Here is a 22,670-nt window from a genome sequence, read left to right as displayed (position 1 = left end):
GCCTTCCTTTCTGTGGTGCTAGCTGGGGTTAGTCCTGACGGATCCTGAGGACTGGGTGCCTAGGGGCCATTCCTCCCTGGTGTCTCAGTGGTGACAGGGCTTTCCTTACCCCAAGCCAGACACCAACCTACACTTTAAACATAGCTCTTGGAGGCCCAGTTCATTATTGCAGTGTTATATCAGTTGCACATTTAAGACTTACCGGCTTTTAGCTACTTTAGGGAATAATTTATCGGCCAAAGAAAGTAAGTCTGGTTATAAAATGGCACTTTCCAGGGAGGTACCGGGCCCCAAGGTGGAGGCTGTCGAGGGGACCCATTTCCAAGGTCCTTCTTCCTAGAGTATGTGCTGAGGGCTGACACACACGTGCAGTGTGAGTCACTGCTGAGTAATATGCGAAGCACTACCAACTGCTGCTCAGGCCCAGAGCTCGGTGCGTGGTGGCCACCTGTCGGTTTCACCCTTCCCCACCCCCATGTTGACATACATTTCTAATTTTTCTCTTTGTTTCTCTGAATATTATCATCCATGTTGTCAGATGAAAATTATTAAAACATTTTCTATATCTGAGCATGGGTTCCTATGCATGAGATTATGAAAAACACTAATAAACAATAGTTGAAAACCTAAAACAGCATAAGAGGCTACTTTGATGACTTCTAGCTGTTATAGAAGGTGTTGAGAAGAACATGGAGAAAAATTAAGCCTGTGCAGAAAATCTCTATGCCCTAATTGGTGTATAGTGATATCTCATTATGGTTTTAATTTGAGTTCACTGCTAATTTTTGCTTTCCCTTTTGGGTTAGGCAGAAATTTCTTAGATGTGACACCAAAAGCATGATCTATAAAAGAAAAAAAATTGGTAAATTGGACTTCATCAGAAGTAAGAACCTCTGCTCCACAAAAGAACTTAAACGAATAAGAAGCTACAGACGAGGAGAAATTAAATGCAAATCACATATCCGTTTGAAGATTTGTATCTAGAGTATATAAAGAATTTTTAGGCAATAAGAAAAAAACTCCATTTTTTTAAATGGGCAAAATATTTGAAAAGACGTTTTACCAAAGATGATATCAAGATGGCATGTGAAAAGATGTTTAACATCATTAATAGGGAAATGCAAATTAAAACGACAATGACATATCATTATATACCAATTAGAATGGTTCAAAACAAAACAAAAACAAAAACTGATCATTCCAAGTGTGGGAATTCAAAATGGTACAGCTATTTTGAAAAGTTGTCAGTTTCTCAAAGTTAAACATACATTTATTATGTTATCCAGTATTTTTCACTCCTAGATATTTACCCTAATGAAATGAAAACAAGCTCACACAAAAATCTGCATAGGAATGTTTCTAATGGTTTCATTCATAATTGCCAAAAACTGGCAACAAACCACATGTTCTTCAACTGGTGACTAGCTAAACTGTTTTATCCGTATACAGTGGAATACCATTTAGCAGTACAGACTTCTGATGCATCCAGCAATATGAGTGAATCTTAAATGCATTATGCTACGTGAAAGACTCAAAAGGTTACTTATGCTATGATTCCATTTATATGACATTCTGGAAAAGGCTAAACTACAGGGACAGAAAAACAGACCAGTAGTTGCCTGAGATCAAGGGTTGACTGTCAAGGGATGTGGGAGATATTTTGGAGTGATGGTACTGTTCTACGTAGTAATTGTGGTGAGTACACACATGCAACTGTATGTGTTTGTCAGTGCTAGCAGAACTACACTGAAAAGAGTAAATTTTACTGAATGTAAATTATACCTTAATTTTTAAAAATGAGGAAACATATGCAGACAGACAAGAGAGAAATATATAGATAACATCTAGCTGGAAAACATGGTTTGTGATGTGTCTCTTTTTGTAGTTTTATGTAATGAGAAAAGGCAGGCAAGGTAAAGTCAATTTTGGAAGAAGCTTTCATTTCAGGTGTCTAAACACTTAGAGTATTTTTATTTTAGATCACCTTTCCCATTCTTGGGGCATATCACCCCAAGGGCATCATAATGCTTTCTTGATCTGTGGCATGATTGCCACTTGTGTAGGCATTTACTGTAAATGCATAAGAAACTTCCATTTAGATTAGATATTCACAAGGAATGTTTAACAGTGAGTGTGCCCAGGGATTGGGATTAGACTGTTCAGGGAACTTCTTTATCCTTTGAGATTTTATTATTTGAGAAAATTAATGGCAAAAATATATATTTTAAAGAATCACTAACTCATTTACCATAACATTAAATGACAAACTGTCTGATATATTTTAAATGTGGTATGGTTCACTAAAGTTTAGTTTCACATGATTTTCAGGAAACCATCTCCTGTATAACATTAGTTACATCTCTACTGCTCCCTAATGATTAGAAAAATTTCCTTTCTGTTCTTTTTTTTTTTTTTTTTTTTTTTTTTTTTTGAGATGGATTTTCGCTCTTGTTGCCCAGGCTGGAGTGCTGGAGTGCAATGACACGATCTCGGCCCACCGCAACTTCCGCCTCCCGGGTTCAAGCAGTTCTTCTGCCTCAGCCTCCCAAGTAGCTGAGATTACAGGCATGTGCCACCATGCCCAACTAATTTTGTATTTACTAAAGAGACGGGGTTTCTCCATGTTGGTCAGGCTGGTCTCAAACTCCCAACCTCAGGTGATCCTCCCGCCTCAGCCTCCCAAAGTGCTGGGATTACAGGCATGAGCCACTGTGCCCGACTCCTTTCTGTTCTTAACATTTAATATCATTGCAGAAATTCAAAATAAAAAGTCAACATCTGTTTTATGTGTAGTCATGATTTTACTGACTTGATCAAGTATTTTTTAAAATTCTTGAAAAAATCAGTTCTTAAATCGGTTAAAATGATTATTTGCTAAATGATATTACTAAAATATTGTTAAAAATGTGTGCTTTTATATACGTATTACTTCCTAGTATTAAAAATAAATGGTGAGACATTATTATAGATGCTACAGATTTTAAAAATATTTGTATTTCTGGCTTCCTATTTTTAATCTGTTTTTCTGGAAAGTTCACAGATATGTCTTGAGTATCTACTAGCCAGGCACTTTGTCAAGTACTAATAATAATTCTAATTATTGTATAGGATTTAAAGAACTGATACATACAGTATCTTATTCTTCAGAATAACCCTGTGAAAGTAGAGGATAAGTTTAGAGATGCTAAATTCATTTCTTTGTTCATTTATTCACCCAATTATTCTTCAACAAATGTTTAAATGAGTTCCTACTCTCTACCACTCCCTGACAACACTAGGGGCATAAGGGTGGCTGAGACAGTCTCTGCCTTTAAGAACCTCCATAATTTGTCATTCAAGGTCATGCCACTAGAAAATGGTGGAGCCAGGTCTTCTGATTCAGTACTCTTTCTTGTTGCCACAGTGTCTTTCAAAATAAGAAAATGGCCTGGGATCAAGAAGAAGGTGGATTTGTAAAATTATTATAATTTATGAAAGTCCTCTGCTCTAGAGAACACAGAAATAATAAAAATGAGACCAAAAATGAACCTTGTTGTCTCTGTTCCAGAGCAGCAGTGTCTGCTTGGCAAAGTTTAGCAACAGCCACTAGAACCAGAAATAGAACATGTCACTTCCTTTTGGAGTCTGGAACTGATCACCCTCATCTGTAGGAACCTTAGATGGCTCTTAGTGTTTGTCCTGGAGGGAACCCCAAGAGCCAGAGCAATCCAGGATCCCCATTTTACAGTGGAAACTCCCTGGCCATCCTTCCCTTGGCAAGAATGGGCTGAGTCAGAACAGGGACTACTGGGACTGTGTCATCCTGGAATCCAGTCTTTTCCTCTCCTTTACACCAGGAATAGAATAGATTTCCTGGCATCAGGTGCCAGAGAGAGGCATTTACTGTTCACTGTGTGTAAGTTATCAGAATCAGAAGTACTACTAACAACTCTCAGCAAAAAGGCATTGGGACAAAGGCAATGAGGAACAGTTGTTTCTGAGGTGGCTTCACTTTATGAGAATGAGCAGCAAGGGAAATTTATGGTGAAGGAAACCGTTTCTATGTTTTTTTGTATAATTAATAGCTTCTTCAAGATGTCACAGCATCTGGGTGGCTTTTGAGAGGAGCACACCATTCTCTTGGCCTGGGCTGTTGGTCAGTGGTTCCTTCTAGGGCCTAAGTTCAATAGGCAATATAGACATGTGCCAGTAGGCCATTCCAAGCCAGAACTATAACGAAATATCAGAAACCTCAGATAGTGCTGAGACAATGTGTTTATGTCCGTTTCATCTCCGTCCTGCTCCAGCTTTTTCTTTACCTTGTACAGGTACCTGTGGAAAAGTGAAAAGCCACTCTACTACTCATTTGTCGACAAACCAGTAGCATATAAAAAAAGAGGTAAGTCAAATTTTGTCTTTTTAATACCAAGTAGCAACACAGTTGTAGAAAAATTAAATATCTGGACTTGAAATGTTGAATGCTTAAGTTTTTTACTTTTCTTAAACAAATGTTCCAGGGCACGTGTACATCCAAAGCAGCATCATACTCTGCAAGAAATCTCTGCAGGAATCTACTTCAGGAATATGTTGTTCTTCAAACAGAGCCTCAGTTCCTGCCAAAATCTAAAATCCTAAATCGTTATGATTTTGGGAATTCTTTGCTTATAGAATTCCTTTTAGACTGTACATTCTTTTTGAAGTAGGGTTTCCCTCATGCACCTCATCCAGTTTCATCTTCCCTTAACGTTATCCTGTTACATTACCGTGGTACATCTGCCAAAACAAATGAACCAATATTGGTACATTCCTATCAGGTAAATTCCAGGCTTTATTTGTGATTTAACATTACTTGTTATTTTGTTTCCTTTTTTTCTCCGTTTCCAGAAATGGTGGTGAATCTACAGAAACAATTTAGCACACTGGTTGAGTCAACAGCAACTGCTGGAAAAAAAAGCCCTTCAAGTTTTCAGTTCAACTGGACTGAAGAAGACACTGATAGAACGTGTTTCCATGGACACAGCCTTCAGGGAGTCCTGAAAGAGAAAGGCCAATCACTGCTGACTAAGAATTCATTATATTGGCTTAGTACACAGAAATTCTGCAGATGGTAATAATGCTTTTAGGAAAAGTCACATGTAATTGAAGTAGTTGACTGTATAAGAGCCAGATAGGTTTTTTGTTGGAATTAGAAGCCGGTGAGCTTAAAGTCACGAAAATCAGAATTATACATTGAGTCTTGTATAGGAGTTCTAGGAAAGCTGGTAAAAATCAAGAAAGAGGATACAGGGCAATTAGCACAAACTATCCCCTCTAGCTAAATTAACCTGCAGTGTGGCAGGCAAGCAATAGAAGTGGCTGTAAATGCTGATCAGGAGAATCATATCACTTCTAGTACATATCACTTTTAGTACATATCACTTCTCTGAGTCAGTTACCTTTATCATGTCTTTCTACCTCTTAATACTTCCTTACGTATTTCCTAAAAATAAGGATATTCTCTTAAGTGACCACAGTACAGTTATCAAACTCAGGAAACTTAATATTGATACGATACCTTTATCTCACCCACAGTCCATATTCCAATTTTCTCATTAGACCCCTAGTGTCCTTTTATAGCAGGATCAAGTTCAGGAATAGGTATGGCATTGATTGATTTTATCTCTTCGGTCTCCTTTAATCTGATTGTCCCTCAGCCTTTCTTTGTCTTTCATGACATTGAGCTGTATTTTTCAGAAATGTCAGTGATGTTATACAATGTTTCTGAGTATGCTTGTGATGGTTCCTCATGTTTAGATTCAGGTTCTGCATCCCTGGCCAAAACAAGTGCCGTGTCCTCCTCAGGGCATCATTTCTCGGGGTATGGCGTCTGTAGACTGGGGGGGTCCATTTGCCCCTCAGGTGTTAATAGTGATCACCCAGTCAAGGTGCTGTGTGGTTTTTCCACAGTGTAGTTACTATGTTTCCCCTTACAAATAATAAAAAATCTGCAGGGAGATACTTGGTCAGTGAAATACTCTGATCTTCATTCAACTTTGTCCCCTTGATTTCATGTTTTATGTTCTGTCCTCGTATCTGTCGAGTGTGGGCATGTGAAGTCTAGAAAACAACACGTACTTTTATGGTTATTGGGTCTGGATAAAGTAGGACTAAAGATGGGAAGCTGCACTGAGGAGAGGAATCTGTGTAGGACATAGTGGAAAACTTGTATGTCTAAATAGTAAGACACAGGCTTTTGACTTCATCAGGTTTAATTAATGATCGGCTCTGTGGCATACTGGCTCTTAGACTTCCAGCTTAGTAATAGGCTGCCTTCTTATTTTTCTTTATTTTTTCAGAAGAGTTATGTATTCCCTATAAATGGTCGATATTGGAATAATACAGTGTAAATTCTTGTTTAAGTAATTTATGAGGTCTTGCTGTGTCACCCAAGCTGGAGTACAGTGGCACGATAATGGCTCACTGCAGCCTCAACTTCCTAGGCTCAAGCAGTCCTCCCACCTCAGCCTTCCAAGTAGCTGGAACTACAGGTGTGCACCACCATACCCAGCTAATTTTTTATTTTTTGCAGAGACGAGGGTCTCCCTATGCTGCCCAGGTTGGTCTCAAATGCCTGAGCTCAAGCAGTCCTCCTGCCCCAGCCTCCCAAAGTGCTGGGATTACAGGTGTGAGCCACTGCGCCCAGCCATCTATTTTCATATGACTCAGAAAATTTCCTCAGGCAGTAGATAGTGAAGAACATATTACTCCCCAGAGCACATTCGTTTTTCTTTAATTGTACTGAAAATCAACTCCAAAAGTATTTTTTGAGTACTTGAAAAAAATAAGTCATTATCCTAAGTCCTAGATAGACACAAAGGTAACTCAGGAAGTTTGTTTTCCAAGTCCACTTGGAGAGAAGGTTTTTTTAATAAGAGTATGTTTTCCCCACTCCTTCTGCAGTGTCTTCATAGCTGTAGAGAGGAGTATATGGATTACAAATTACAGAGATAATCATTGGGGTAGACAGGTGTTTACCATAAAATTCTTTCAACTTTGCTGTATGATTGAAATTTTTTATAATAAAGTTTGAGGAGAAAAACTAAAAAGATTCGGGCTATGCCATAAAGTTTTTTTCTCCTTGCCTATTTTAACTTTTAGTTCCATTTTATATAATAATAGCGAAAAGGCCATTCAATAAAATAGTTCTGTGACTTTGAAGTTACTTTATCTTTCAGTGTCTTCCTGTTAAAAATAAAAAGACTAGACTAATATTCCCTCACTGAAGTTCTCAGTAATTAACGTGTGAAAAATAAAAGCATAAAGGCTTTTCTCATTGTGACTATATTTAAAGTAATCTCATCCCCATATTGACATAGAAATTGCCCAAGAGGAAATATTCTAGTAGCTAAGAGGACTTGCTATAGAATCATAGAATCGGGCTGTTTCTATCCTAAGTCTGCCACTTGCTAATTGTAGGAAGGTTACTCACTTCTCTACAGCTGTGCTGACCCAGTTGTAAATGTGGGGATAATACTGATCTTTTCCTCTTCTCAAAACCTTCAGTGGCTCCCATCTCATTGAAAGGAAGACCCAAAAAACATTGTGGAGCCAACACGGCCCTCTTGACCTTCCCTCTGCTGTCCTCTGACCTCCTTGCTGTCACCCTCTGTTCAGAGTGACCTCCCAGCTGCTCCTTGAGCTTACCAGACACTCCCCACATGGGCCTTTGTACCTGCTGTGCCTCCTGCCTAGAATGTTCTTTCCCCCATGTATCCACATGGGCTCACTTCTTTCAGGTTTTTGCTCAAATTTCACTTCCTTGGAGAGATTTTTCTTAGCCATCCTGCCTAAAATAGCACCAATCATTCCCCCAACACCCCTCATTATTCTCTGTCCCCTGGCCTATTTCATTTTTCTTTGTAGTTTTCATCACTATTTAATAGAATATATTATTATATATTTATTTTGCTTATTTATCCATCTCCCCACACTAGAATGTAAGGGCCTTGAGAATGTAAGGACTACTAGAATGTAAGGAGGACTCTGTTTTATTTAACGAAAAATCCCAGCGGCTAGACCAGGGCCTAGCACAGACTAGGTGCCCACCAAGTATTTATTGAATGAATGAATGGAAAATAGGGCCTGCCCCAAGTTCTTGTGAGAATTGAATGAGGTATTTGATGTGTGTCACATAGTAAGTACTCAATCAAACATAAGTATGACCATTATTATTTTAAACAGAGCTAATTTTCTGTTAACTAATGTTATTTCCTGGTCTGGGCTTGGTGGTTCCACCTGTAATCCTAGCACTTAGGGAGGCTGAGGCAGGTGGATCACTTGAGTCCAGGAGTTCGAGACCAACCTAGCCAACATGGCAAAACCCTGCCTCTACTAAAAATACAAAATTAGCCGGGTGTGGTGGTGCACGTGTATAAGCTACTCGGGAGGCTGAGGCATGAGAATCACTTGAACCTGGGAGGCATTGGTTGCAGTGAGCTGAGAGCACACCACTGCACTCCAGCCTGGGCGACAGAGCAAGACTCCATCTCAAAAAAAAAAAAAAAAATTATTTCTTAAGTTGGTATCAATCAAAGATAATTGAACTGTAGAAAATACAGTGGGAGATGATAAAGTTGTCTATATTAAGATTTGCTGCTTAAAAAAAAAGTTGAGCTGCATCTACAACGATTAAAGAGTGGCACTGTTGGCCGGGCACGGTGGCTCACACCTGTAATCCCAGCACTTTGGGAGGCCAAGGCGGGCAGATCACCTGAGGTCTGGAGTTCGAGACCAGCCTGACCAACATGGAGAAACCCCTGTCTCTACTAAAAATACAAAATTAGCCGGATGTGGTGGCGCATGCCTGTAATCCCAGCTACTTGGTAGGCTGAGGCAGGAGAATCACTTGAACCCAGGAGGTGGAGGTTGCAGTGAGCCGAGATCACGCCATTGCACTCCAGCCTGGGCAACAAGAGCGAAACTCTGTCTCAAAAAAAAAAAAATTGATTTAAGAGTGGCACTGCTTAATAGCAGCCACGGGGAAAGGCCAGAACCCCAACCCAGGGTCAGCGCCATGTCTGAGGTAATCGATTCCTTTGCATTGGTCATGTCAATGATTTTCAGATTTTATCCTGAAGAGGAGAAAGAGTTATAGTCCCCAGTGAAGAGTGCTTGCCCGCAACTCCAAGTGAAGACATGGTGTGCCACGCCCTGCCTCCTCCAGCTGCAGAGTTGGTCCTGAGCAGCTTATGTCGTGATCCGTACCTTTGTGCTTTTTCACAGGGCAGGAGGGTGGATTGTGGATTATCTCAGATTTAATACTGCAGTATAATGCAGTGAGTTATACATAGAGCTTAGTATAGTCAGCGATGAAACTGCTGAGATTTTTTTCTCTGCATGAAGTATAAAACTAAATTCTAACTGTATGAAGTTTCAGTGATACCATGACTTTCGGCACCAAACTTATCTGTCAACCTTACCTGTTCTAGACCAGAGCCTAGAACTGCAGAGGAAGCAAAAAAGGCTTCAGCTGGGCAGTAAAAATGCCACAGAGACCGTGACTAAAACAGCCTTTTTTCTCAGAGAGCCCCTTAGCCCCTCGCTCAGAGCCCCTGACTTTGCCCTTAGGCTGAGTTGTCTGATTTCCAAACTCCTCATCATCAAAGAAACAAAAGGAGAGGTCTGAGAAGCACTCTGCTGATAGACATCTTGACGGCAAACATAAATGACACCCTTTGACAACAATAGGGGAGCCAGCATCAGAATCCAAAGCAGACAGAGCTCCAGTCGCAGAGCCTGAAGTTCATGGCTCCATGCCACTAAATAAGGGGACCACATCCCTGCTTCAGCACAGCACCTGTCCTAAGACGCTGTGTGCCTTCGTGGTGGGTTTTATTAGCATGTTTTCTAATGTTTCTACAATAAAAACAGGCAACTGTAATAATATCATTGTAAAGGCGAAAATATGCTGAATATGCTCTAAGACAACCATTGAAAATGATTACAATGAAAAGTGATGCTTATGAGAGCAAATATTTACCTATGTAGAGAATTTTGTTAGGCAGAAGGACTCATTTCTGAGTGTTCAGAAGAAACAAAACATTTGCTGTAAAATTGTGAAAACACTCAGAGCTTGGGAACTAAGCAGAGAAAGGCCACAAGAGTACTTCAGGTATGGGAGGCTGTTTATTCTTCCTAGCTGAGGCAGAGTTAACAATTTCAATGAATTGAAATGCCCTTACTATTCCTCCAATTGTTATAACAGTTGGCTAGGTCAGAAGATCTGACTTCTTATAGGTGGTGGCCGTCACCTCCCTGGGGGTTCCACAGATGAGGCAGAGCAGTGGCCTTTAGTTGTATTCCACAGGAAATGGAAGTGCTTTGGCAGCCCCACAAAAATGTGATTTTAATTTTTTAAAAATTATTTTTTAACTATTTTTTTAAACTATAGTGAAAAAACAGTACTCAGGCCGGGCAGGGTGGCTCACACCTGTAATCCCAGCACTTTGGGAGGCCGAGGTGGGCGGATTACGAGGTCAGGAGATGGAGACCATCCTGGCCAACATGGTGAAACCCCATCTCTACTAAAATACAAAAAATTAGCCGGGCGTGGTGGTGCATGCCTGTAGTCCCAGCTACTCAGGAGGCTGAGGCAGGGCAATCACTTGAACTCAGGAGTTGGAGGTTGCCGTCAGCCGAGATTGCAGCACTGCACTCCAGCCTGGTGACAGAGCAAGACTCAGTCTCAAAAAAAAAGAAAAAAAAAGTACTCAAATATGTCATATGCTTAGCTTAGGCAGGTGTGGTGGCACATGTCTGTAGTCCCAGCAACTTGAAAGTCTGAGGTGGGAGAATCACTTGAGGCCAGGAGTTTGAGGCTGTGATGTGCAATGATTGTGACTGTGTATAGCCACTGCACTCCAGCCTGGGCATAGTGAGACCCTGTCTCTTAAAAATATATATCTCTAAGCCGGGTGCAGTGGCTCACGCCTGTAATCCCAGCACTTTGGGAGGCCGAGGCAGGTGGATCACTTGAGGTCAGGAATTCAAGACCAGCCTGGCCAACATGGCGAATCGCCATCTCTACTAAAAATACAAAAATTAGCCTGGTGTGGAGGGGCACGCCTCCCAGCTACTTTGGAGACTGAGGCACAAGAATCGCTTGAACCTGGGAGACGGAAGTTGCAGTGAGCTGAGATCGCACCACTGCACTCCAGCCTAGGTGACAGAGTGAGACTCCGTCTCAAAAAAATATATATATATATATATATATTATATATAGAAAAGCAAGAGGCCATTTTTGCGAGAATTACTGTAAATGGCTTATTTTTTATCTTTATTAAACCAATCAATGAACAAACATTTGAGGCTTTTGTATTTTCTACTAGTAATAGGGCATTGGGTTTACTGTGTGTAGTATTAAAATAGCCTTAAGATTTTAAGTGAATACAAAAAAATTAATTTTAAAGGACTGTAGAGGAAGTGAACATTTTTGAGCCTTTGCTGTGTACCAAGAATTGGGTTAAGTGTTTAATATACATTCTTATTTAATCTTGTCAACTCTGTCAAGTGTAAGTACTGTTGGCCGGGCACGGTGGCTCACGCCTGTAATCCCAGCACTTTGGGAGGCCAAGGCGGGTGGATCACGACGTCAGGAGATCGAGACCATCCTGGCTAACACAGTGAAACCCTGTCTCTAATAAAAATACAAAAAATTAGCTGGGCTTGGTGGTGGGCACCTGTAGTCCCAGCTACTCAGGAGGCTGAGGTAGGAGAATGGCATGAACCCGGGAGGCGGAGCTTGCAGTGAGCCGAGATTGTGCCACTGCACTCCAGCCTGGGTGACAGAGTGAGACTCCGTCTCAAAAAAAAGAAAAGTGTAAGTACTGCTATTTTTTTCCGTTTTACAGATGAGAGAACCAAGAGTAGTTACCCATAGTCACAGCTAATGGGTGGCAGAGGGTTTTGTTTGGTTGGTTGATTGGTTTTGGGTTTTTTTGTTTTGGGGTGTTTGGTTTTTTTTTGAGACAGAAGCTCGTTCTGTCACCCAGGCTAGAGTGCAGTGACACAATCTTGGCTCACTGCGACCTCCCCGGGTTCAAGTGATTCTTGTGCCTCAGCCTCCCGAGTGGCTGCTACTACAGACATGCGCTACCACCCCTGGCTAATTTTTGTATTTTTAGTAGAGACGGGGTTTCATCATGTTAGTCAGCCTGGTCTCAAACTCCTGACCTCGTGATCTGCCCACCTCGGCCTCCCAAAGTGCTGGGATTACAGGCATGAGCCACTGTGCCCAACCAAGTGGCAGAGTTTTATGGTGCAAACATAGACATTCAGGAATTTAGGGCCATATATATTATGTAAGTCATAATATCTCAATGTCTATAGCTTCTATATGTTATTTCTTTACTTGCTTTTTAAAGTTGATAATGGGAAATTTCTGGTATACTCAGAAGTAGAGTAGTATAAAGAACCCCCCGTCTCTGTCACTCAATCTCAGCAACTGTGACATGGCAAGACTTGCTTCACCCAGGCTCCAGCTTACTCTACCCCTCTGCCCCCCATTATTTGGAAACAGACCTCAAACATCATATTTTTTAAAGTAAAACCATAATACCATTAATCAGATATAAAAAATTAAGTCATTTCTTAATATTCTCCAATATGCAGTCAGTGATTAGATTTTCCCTATTGTCATAAAATTTTTTAAATGAGTTTAACTCAGAATCCAAATCAGGCCCATATATTGCAAGTGGTTGACATGGCTCATAAGTGTTTCAGTTCTTAAGGCCCCACCTCTTTATCGCTCTCTCTTTTTTCTTCTTACAATGTACTTACTGAGTAATCCTGGTCATGTGTCCCATACAATTTCTCATAGTCCAGATTTTGTGTATAGACAGTGCCATATGATGCCATCTAACCTCTTCCTCTATCTCTGGATAGCCTATATGTTGATGTAGTTAGTTTGAGATTGGCAGTTATGGCCAGGTGCGGTGGCTCATGCCTGTAATCTCTACACTTTGGGAGGCTGAGGTGGGTGGATCACCTGAGGTCAGGAGTTCGAGACCAGACTGGCCAACATGGTGAAACCCCATCTCTACTAAAAATACAAAAATTAGCCGGGCATGGTGGTGCATGCCTGTAGTCCCAGCTACTTGGGGGGCTGAGGCAGGAGAATCACTTGAACCTGGGAGGCGGAGGTTGCAGTCAGCGGGGTGAGACTCTGTCTCAAAAAAAAAAAAAAAAAAGATTGGCAGTTAACATTAGTTAGAGATTTGATCAGATTCAGGTTTAACTTTTTTTTTATATATATACTTTAAGTTCTAGGGTACATGTGCACAACGTACAGGTTTGTTACATAGATACATGTGCCATGTTGGTTTGCTGTACCCATCAACTGGTCATTTACATTAGGTATTTCTCCTAATGTTGTCCCTCCCCCTGCCCCCCACCCCACGACAGGCCCCAGTGTGTAATGTTCCCCGCCCTGTGTCCAAGTGTTCTCATTGTTCAATTCCCACTTATGAGTGAGAACATATGGTGTTTGGTTTTCTGTCCTTGTGATAGTTTGCTCAGAATGATGGTTTCCAGCTTCATCCATGTCCCTGCAAAGGTCATGAACTCATCCTTTTTTATAGCTGCATAGTATTCCATGGTGTATATGTGCCACATTTTCTTAATCCAGTCTATCATTGAAGGACATTTGGGTTGGTTCCAAGTCTTTGCTATTGTGAATAGTGCCACAGCAAACATACATGTGCATGTGTCTTTATAGTAGCATGATTTATAATCCTCTGGGTATATACTCAGTAAGGGGATCACTGGGTCAAACTGTATTTCTAGTTCTAGATCCTTGAGGAATTGCCACACTGTCTTCCACAATGGTTGAACTAGTTTACAGTCCCACCAATAGTGTAAAAGCATTCCTGTTTCTTCACATCCTCTCCAGCACCTGTTGTTTCCTGACTTTTTAATGATCGCCATTCTAACTGGTGTGAGATGGTATCTCATTGTGGTTTTGATTTGCATTTCTCTGATGATGAGTGATGATGAGCATTTTTTCATGTGTCTGTTGGCTGCATAAATGTCTTCTTTTGAGAAGTGTCTGTTCATATCCTTTGCTCACTTTTTGATGGGGTTGTTTTTTTCTTGTAAATTTGTTTAAGTTCTTTGTAGATTCTGGATATTAGCCCTTTGTCAGATGGGTAGATTGAAAAAATTTTCTCCCATTCTGTATGTTGTTCACTCTGATGGTAGTTTCTTTTGCTGTGCAGAAGCTTGTTAGTTTAATTAGATCCCATTTGTCTATTTTGGCTTTTGTTGCCATTGCTTTTGGTGTTTTAGTCATGAAGTCCTTGCCCATGCCTATGTCCTGAATGGTATTGCCTAGGTTTTCTTCTAGGGTTTTTATGGTTGTAGGTCTAACATTTAAGTCTTTAATCCATCTTGAATTAATTTTTGTATAAGGTGTAAGGAAGGGATCCAGTTTCAGCTTTCTACATATGGCTAGCCAGTTTTCCCAACACTGTTTATTAAATAGGGAATCCTTTCCCCACTTCTTGTTTTTGTCAGGTTTGTCAAAGATCAGATGGTTGTAGATGTGTGGTGTTATTTCTGAGGCCTCTGTTCTGTTCCATTGGTCTATATCTCTGTTTTGGTACCAGTACCATGCTGTTTTGGTTACTGTAGCCTTGTAGTATAATTTGAAGTCAGGTAGTGTAATGCCTCCAGCTTTGTTCTTTTTGCTTAGGATTGTTTTGGCAATGCGGGCTCTTTTTTGGTTCCATATGAACTTTAGTTTTTTCCAGTTCTGTGAAGAAAGTCATTGGTAGCTTGATGGGGATGGCATTGAATCTATAAATTACCTTAAGCAGCATGGCCATTTTCACGATATTGATTGTTCCTATCCATGACCATGGAATGTTCTTCCATTTGTTTGTGTCCTCTTTTATTTCGTTGAGCAGTGGTTTGTAGTTCTCCTTGAAGAGGTCCTTCACATCCCTTGTAAGTTGGATTCCTAGGTATTTTATTCTTTTTGTAGCAATTGTGAATGGGAGTTCACTCATGATTTAGCTCTCTGTTTGTCTGTTATTGGTGTAAAGGAATGCGTGTGATTTTTGCACATTGATTTTGTATCCTGAGACTGCTGAAGTTGCTTATCAGCTTAAGGAGATTTTGGGCTGAGATGATGGGGTTTTCTGAATATACAATCATATCATGTACAAACAGGGACAATTTGACTTCCTCTTTTCCTAATTGAATACCTTTTATTTCTTTCTCCTGCCTGATTGCCCTGGCCAGAACTTCCAACACTATGTTGAATAGGAGTGGTGAGAGAGGGCATCCCTGTCTTGTGCCAGTTTTCAAAGGGAATGCTTCCAGTTTTTGCCCATTCAGTATGATATTGGCTGTGGGTTTCTCATAAATAGCTCTTATTGTTTTGAGATATGTTCCATCAGTACCTAGTTTATTGAGAGTTTTTAGCATGAAGGGCTGTTGAATTTTGTCGAAGGCCTCTTCTGCATCTATTGAGATAATCATGTGGTTTTGTCATTGGTTCTGTTTGTTGTTGTTGTTGTTGTTGTTTAGAGACGGAGTCTTGCTTTGTCACCCAGGCTGGAGTGCAGTGGCACAATCTCGGCTGACTGCAACCTCCGCCTCCCGGGTTCACGCCATTCTCCTGCCTCAGCCTCCTGTGTAGCTGGGACTACAGGTGCCTGCCTCCACACCTGGCTAAGTTTTTGTATTTTTAGTAAAGACGGGGTTTCACCGTGTTAGCCAGGACGGTCTCAATCTCCTGACCTCGTGATCCACCCACGTCAGCCTCCCAAAGTGCTGGGATTACAGGCGCGAGCCACCGTGCCTGGCCTTTGGTTCTGTTTATGTGATGGATTATGTTATTGATTTGCGTATGTTGAACCAGCCTTCCATCCCAGGGATGAAGCCGACTTGATCGTGGTGGATAAGCTTTTTGATGTGCTGCTGGATTCAGTTTTCCAGTATTTTATTGAGGATTTTTGCATCAATGTTCATCAAGGATATTGATCTAAAATTCTCTTTTTTTGTTGTGTCTCTGCCAGGCTTTGGTATCAGGATGATGCTGGCCTCATAAAAATGAGTTAGGGAGGATTCCCTCTTTTTTCTATTGATTGGAATAGTTTCAGGAGGAATGGTACCAGCTCCTTGTTGTACCTCTGATGAATTCGGCTGTGAATCCATCTGGTCCTGGACTTTTTTTGGTTGGTAAGCTATTAATTATTGCCTCAATTTCAGAACCTGTTATTGGTCTATTCAGAGATTCAGCTTCTTCCTGGCTTAGTCTTGGAAAGGTGTACATGTCCAGGAATTTATTCATTTTTTCTAGATTTTCTAGTTTATTTGCATAGAGGTATTTATAGTATTCTCTGATGGTAGTTTGTATTTCTGTGGGATCGGTGGTGATAACCCCTTTATCATTGCATCTATTTGATTCTTCTCTTTTCTTCTTTATTAGTCTTGCTAGCGGTCTATCAATTTTTTTCATCTTTTCAGAAAACCAGCTCCCGGATTCATTGATTTTTTTTAAGGGTTTTTTGTGTCTGTATCTCCTTCAGTTCTCCTCTGATCTTAGTTATGTCTTGCCTTCTGCTAGCTTTTGAATTTGTTTGCTCATGCTTCTCTAGTTCTTTTAATTGTGATGTTAAGATGTCGATTTTAGATCTTTCCTGCTTTCTCTTATGGGCATTTAGTGCTATAAACTTCCCTCTACACACTGCTTTAAATGTGTCCCAGAGATTCTGGTATGTTGTGTCTTTGTTCTCATTGGTTTCAAAGTACATCTTTATTTCTGCCTTCATTTCGTTATTTACCCCATAGTCATTCAGGAACAGGTTGTTCAGTTTCCAAGTAGTTGTGCGGTTTTGAGTGAGTTTCTTAATCCTGAGTTCTAATTTGATTGCACTGTGGTCTGAGAGACCGTTTGTTGTGATTTCTGTTCTTTTACATTTGCTGAGGAGTTCTTTACTTCCAACTATGTGGTTAATTTTGGAGTAAGTGTGATGTGGTGCTGAGAAGAATGTATATTCTGTTGATTTGGGGTGGAGAGTTCTATAGATGTCTATTAGGTCCACTTGGTGCAGAGCTGAGTTCAAGTCCTGGATATCTATCCTTGTTAACCTTCTGTCTCATTAATCTGTCTAATATTGACAGTGGGTTGTTAAAAGTCTCCCATTATTATTGTGTGGGAGTCTAAGTCTTTGTAGGTCTCTGAGGACTTGCTTTATGAATCTGAGTGCTCCTGTATTGGGTGCATATATATTTAGGATAGTTAGCTCTTCTTGTTGAATTGATCCCTTTACCATTATGTAATGGCCTTCTTTGTCTCTTTTGATCTTTGTTGGTTTAAAGTCTGTTTTATCAGAGACTAGGATTGCAACCCATGCTATTTTTGCTTTCTATTTGCTTGGTAGATCTTCCTCCATCCCTTTTTTTTGAGCCCATGTGTGTCTCTGCAGGTGAGATGGGTCTCCTGAATACAGCACACTGATGGGTCTTGACTCTTTATCCAATTTGCCAGTCTGTGTCTTTTAATTGGGGCATTTAGCCCATTTACATTTAAGGTTAATATTGTTATGTGTGAATTTGATCCTGTCATTATGATGTTAGCTGGTTATTTTGCCTACTAGTTGATGCAGTTTCTTCCTAGCCTTGATGGTCTTTACAATTTGGCATGTTTTTGCAGTGGCTGATACCGGTTGCTCCTTTCCATGTTTAGTGCTTCCTTCAGGAGCTCTTGTAAGGCAGGCCTGGTGGTGACAAAATCTCTCAGCATTTGCTTGTCTGTAAAGGATTTTATTTCTCCTTCACTTATGAAGCTTAGTTTGGCTGGATATGAAATTCTGGGTTGAAAATTCTTTTCTTTAAGAATGTTGAATATTGTCCCCCACTCTCTTCTGGCTTGTAGAGTTTCTGCCGAGAGATCAGCTATTAGTCTGATGGGCTTCCCTTTGTGGGTAACCGACCTTTCTCTCTGACTGCCCTTAACATTTTTTCCTTCATTTCAACCTTGGTGAATCTGACAGTTATGTGTCTTGGGTTGCTCTTCTCAAGGAGTATCTTCGTGTGGTGTTCTCTGTATTTCCTGAAGTTGAGTGTTGGCCTGCCTTGCTAGGTTGGGGAAGTTCTCCTGGATAATATCCTGCAGAGTGTTTTCCAACTTGGTTCCATTCTCCCCGTCACTTTCAGGTACACTAATCAAATGTAGATTTGGTCTTTTCACATAGTCCCATATTTCTTGGAGGCTTTGTTTGTTTCTTTTTACTTTTTTCTCTAAACTTCTCTTCTTACTTTATTTCATTAATTTGATCTTCAATCACTGATACCCTTTCTTCCACTTGATCGAATCGGCTATTGAAGCTTGTGCATGTGTCACGTAGTTCTCATGCCATGGTTTTCAGCTCCATCAGATCATTTAAGGTCTTCTCTACGCTGTTTATTCTAGTTAGCCATTCGTCTAATCTTTTTTCAAGGTTTTTAGCTTCCTTGCGATGGGTTTGAACATCTGCCTTTAGCTCAGAAAAGTTTGTTATTGCCGACCTTCTGAAGCCTACTTCTGTCAGCTCGTCAAAGTCATTCTCCATCCAGCTTTGTTCTGTTGCTGGCGAGGAGCTGCAGTCCTTTGGAGGAGAAGAAGTGCTCTAGTTTTTAGAATTTTCAGCTTTTCTGCTCTGGTTTCTCCCCACCTTTGTGGTTTTATCTACCTTTGGTCTCTGATGTTGGTGACCTACAGATGAGGTTTTGTTGTGGATGTCCTTTTTGTTGATGTTGATGCTACTCCTTTCTGTTTGTTAGTTTTCCTTCTAACAGTCAGGTCCCTCAGCTGCAGGTCTGTTGGAGTTTGCTGGAAGTCCACTCCAGACCCTGTTTGCCTGGGTATCACCAGTGGAGGCTGCAGAACAGCAAATATTGCTGCCTGATCCTTCCTCTGGAAGCTTTGTCCCAGGGGGCACCTGCCTGTATGAGGTGTCAGTCGGCCCTTACTGGGAGGTGTCTCCCAGTTAGGCTGCATGGGGGTCAGGGACCCACTTGAGGAGGCAGTCTGTCCGTTCTCAGAGCTCAAACACCATGCTGTGAGAACCACTGCTTTCTTCAGAGCTGTCAGACAGGGACGTTTAAGTCTGCAGAAGTTTCTGCTGCCTTTTGTTCAGCTGTGTGCTGCCCCCAGAGGTGTAGTTTACAGAGGCAGCAGGCCTTGCTGAGCTGCGGTGGGCTCTGCCCAGTTTGAGCTTCCTGACCGCTTTGTTTACCTACTCAAGCCTCAGCAATGGTGGATGCCCCTCCCCCTGCCAGGCTGCTGCCTCGCAGGTCAATCTCAGACTGCTGCACTAGCAGTGAGCAAGGCTCCGTGGGCGAGGGACCAGCTGAGCCATGCGAGGGACCAGCTGAGCCATGCTCAGGATATAATCTCCTGGTGTGCCGTTTGCTAAGACCATTGGAAAAGCGCAGTATTTGGGTGGGAGTGTCCCGATTTTCCAGGTACAGTCTGTCATGGCTTCCCTTGGCTAGGAAAGGGAAATCCCTTCCCAGGTGAGGTGATGCCCCGCCCTGCTTCGGCTCACCCTCCGTGGGCTGCACCCACTGTCCAGCCAGTCCCAGTGAGATGAACCAGGTACCTCAGCTGGAAATGCAGAAATCACCCGTCTTCTGATCATGCTGGGAGCTGCAGACCAGAGCTGTTCCTGTTCAGCCATCTTGTAACGAAAGGCTTTCCTATTTTAAAATAATGGAAATTGCTTGGTAAACTCTTCTCTCACAATACATATAGTATTGCAAGCTACATTATAAAGTCTAGTGTCTTATTTTGGGTGGAAGTCAGGAATTATTTGTTTTCTTTAGTTTGTTTTAGAAATATGTTCAGAATCTCTCCCTGTGTGCTTTTGTTTGCCTTGACCATGGTAAGAAAGTGGAGTGGTGGCCCATCTGGAGTGAAGAAACTTTGAGCAAAGAGTTGAAGGACCAGCTCCTAGCACCACCTGTGGCCCTTGTGTGGTGGCCATGGACAGTGTGAACATGTTTTCCTTTGTGCAGTTAAGGAGTTAACAAATTCTTCTAAGTTTCCTTCCAGCTCAGGGTCCTGTTTTAAGCCTAACCATATATATTTGCTAAGTTATTTGGGGGGATGTTCAGGGGTTAGTGTGTGCATTTCTTGGTTACCATCTAAAGATAAATTCTTTTTTCTTTTTCCCTTCTAGCTATTGTACACATGTGACAACCTATGAAGAATCAAATTATTCTCTGAGTTATCAGTTTATACTAAATCTCTTCTCCTTCCTGCTCAGAATAAAGACTTCCCTTCTCCATGAAGAAGTGAGCTTAGTTGAGAAGAAACTTTTTGAGAAAAAATACAGTGTAAAAAGAAAGAAATCAAGATCCAAGAAAGTGAGACGACATTGAGAAAATGAAATAGAAACTTTCTGGAAAAATATTTTAATAGTGATAGTAACATCAGATTTTAATTATAACATTCCAGAGAATTGTGGAAAATACTGCATATATATGTATAGACTCTGACACATATTTACATATATATCAAGTGTGCTTAGAAAAATGTATATTGTAAAGCAGGTGAGCTTCATTTGATTTTATTTTTCAGAGTATGAACATTCTAAGAGAAAGTTAAAACAATAGCAAATTGTATAATTGTATCCAGAAATGTATACTCATCGTATTTTAAAGCTAAATTTATTTTTTAAACTAGATCCCTTCATTATTCTTTATGCCCCAGAGTAAATCCCAGATGGATCAAAGATCTAAACATCATCTTTCATATGTAAAAATATAAAAGTATTAGTAGAAAACAAATATGAATGCTTTGATGATCTTGGAATGGCAAAGTCAATTTTTGCAGCATATGGTGGACAAAGAAATAATTTCTTTAATGTATCAATAGCTCTTGCAAAGCAAAAGGAAAAAAGCAAACTGAGTAAGGGATATGAAAAATTAGTTTTCTGAGGCTGGGTGCGGTGGCTCACACCTGTAATCCCAGCACTTTGGGAGGCCGAGGTGGGCGGATCACGAGGTCAGGAGATCAAGACCATCCTAGCTAACATGGTGAAACCCTGTCTCTACTAAAAATACAAAAAATTAGCCTGGCATGGTGGCAGGTGCCTGTAGTCCCAGCTACTCAGGAGGCTGAGGCAGGAGAATGGCGTTAACCTGGGAGGCGGAGCTTGCAGTGAGCCGAGATTGCGCCACTGCACTGCAGCCTGGGTGACAGTGCAAGACTCCGTCTCAAAAAAAAAAAGAAAAGAAAAATTAGTTTTCTGAAGGCCAAGCCAAAAAACATCATAGGATACTCGACCTCACTTATACTCAAGAAATACAAATTGAAATGAATACTGTTTCCCACATACTGGATTGGCAAAGATTATAAAGATGTGTAAAACCTGGTATGGACATTGGAAAATCAGGCATTCTTGTTCTGAGTTCATTTATGCATGCAACAGATAGCAACTCCTGTGCTCAGGCATGTTCTAAGCACTGGGGATACAGCACTGAACAAGACCCCCACCTTTAAAGATCATAGGTTCCAACTAGGTGAAAGCTGATAGTAAAAATATATATTATTTTTGAGGGAATTAAGTACAATGAAGAAAAAGCAAGAAAAGATAAATGATAAGGTAGGCCATTTTTTAAAGGGCGGCTGAGGGAGGATCCTCTGGGGCAGTGGCATTAGAGCAGAGACCAACTTGCCTGGAACACAGTAGCACGAGCAGCCATGCAGCCACCCAGGGGGAGATCAGCCCAGGCGGAGGAAAGATGTGCAGAGGTTCTGAGCAGGGGCATGCTGGATGCAGTCAAGGACTGGCAAGGTGTCCAGAGTGGCTGGAGCACTGTGGATAAAGGGGAGAGGGAGAGCAGATGGGCAGTTGGGATGGTAGAGGTTGCTCTGAGGTCATGGTAAGGATGACCTTACCATGGTTGGCTTTTTTCTCAAATGTCACAGGAAGCCACTGGAAATTTTTAAACAAAAGAATGATGTGATCCAACGTATATCATAAAAGTATCACTGACTACTTTGGTGAGTACACCGTAGTGGGGATGTGAGCAGTGGTTAGAGAGTTCATTTTGAATTGAATGTATTTTGTTACTCTCTACCTGTTTCACTTATTGTAAGGTTTTCTTTTTTCTTTTCTTTTTTTTTTTTTTTTTTTTTTTTGAGACAGGGTCTTGCTGTGTCACCCAGGCTGGAGTGCAGTGGTGTGACCTTGGCTCACTGCAGCTTTGACTCCCTGGCTCAAATGCTCCTCCTGAGCCTGACTAGCTGAGACCACAGGCATGTGCCATCATATCCAGCTAAATTTTTTATTTTTTGTAGAGACAGAGGTCTCAGTATGTTGCCTAGGCTAGTCTTGAAATTCTCGGCTCAAGTGATCCTCCCACCTCAGCCTCCCAAAGTGCTGGGATTACAGGTATGAGCCACCACGCCTGGCTGACTACAACTTTTAATATTTTTTAATTTTTGCAACTTTTTTTTTTTTTTTTGAGACAGAGTCTCACTGTGTCGCCCAGGCTGCAGTGCAGTGGCACGATCTCGGCTCACTGCAAGCTCCGCCTCCCGGCTTCATGCCATTCTCCTGCCTCAGCCTCCTGAGTAGCTGGGACTACAGGCGCCCACCACCACGCCAGCTAATTTTTGAATTTTTAGTAGAGATGGGGTTTCACCATGTTAGCCA

The 22,670-nt window shown here is 41.2% G+C and overlaps 1 protein-coding gene across 7 annotated transcripts in view; it reads left to right on the top strand.

Moving 5' to 3' along the window:
- The window catches only part of TAF1B (TATA-box binding protein associated factor, RNA polymerase I subunit B), a 93,139-nt gene extending 72,343 nt beyond the window's left edge, over nt 1-20,796 (top strand). For all 7 annotated transcript variants that reach the window (XM_009441987.4, XM_063790118.1, XM_063790119.1 and 4 more), the window contains 3 exons: nt 4,308-4,378; nt 4,864-5,086; nt 20,187-20,796. In XM_009441987.4, the coding sequence (XP_009440262.1) occupies nt 4,308-4,378; nt 4,864-5,086; nt 20,187-20,388 (496 nt within the window). In that variant the 3' untranslated portion in view covers nt 20,389-20,796. The remainder of the gene's footprint in view (nt 1-4,307; nt 4,379-4,863; nt 5,087-20,186) is intronic.
- Nucleotides 20,797-22,670: the final 1,874 nt, after the last annotated feature.

This window comes from Pan troglodytes, chromosome 12 (assembly GCF_028858775.2).
Source record: "Pan troglodytes isolate AG18354 chromosome 12, NHGRI_mPanTro3-v2.0_pri, whole genome shotgun sequence".
NCBI classification, from domain to species: Eukaryota; Metazoa; Chordata; class Mammalia; order Primates; family Hominidae; genus Pan; species Pan troglodytes.
Note: the sequence above shows the minus strand (reverse complement) of the source record. Positions and strands in the feature narration are given on the sequence as shown.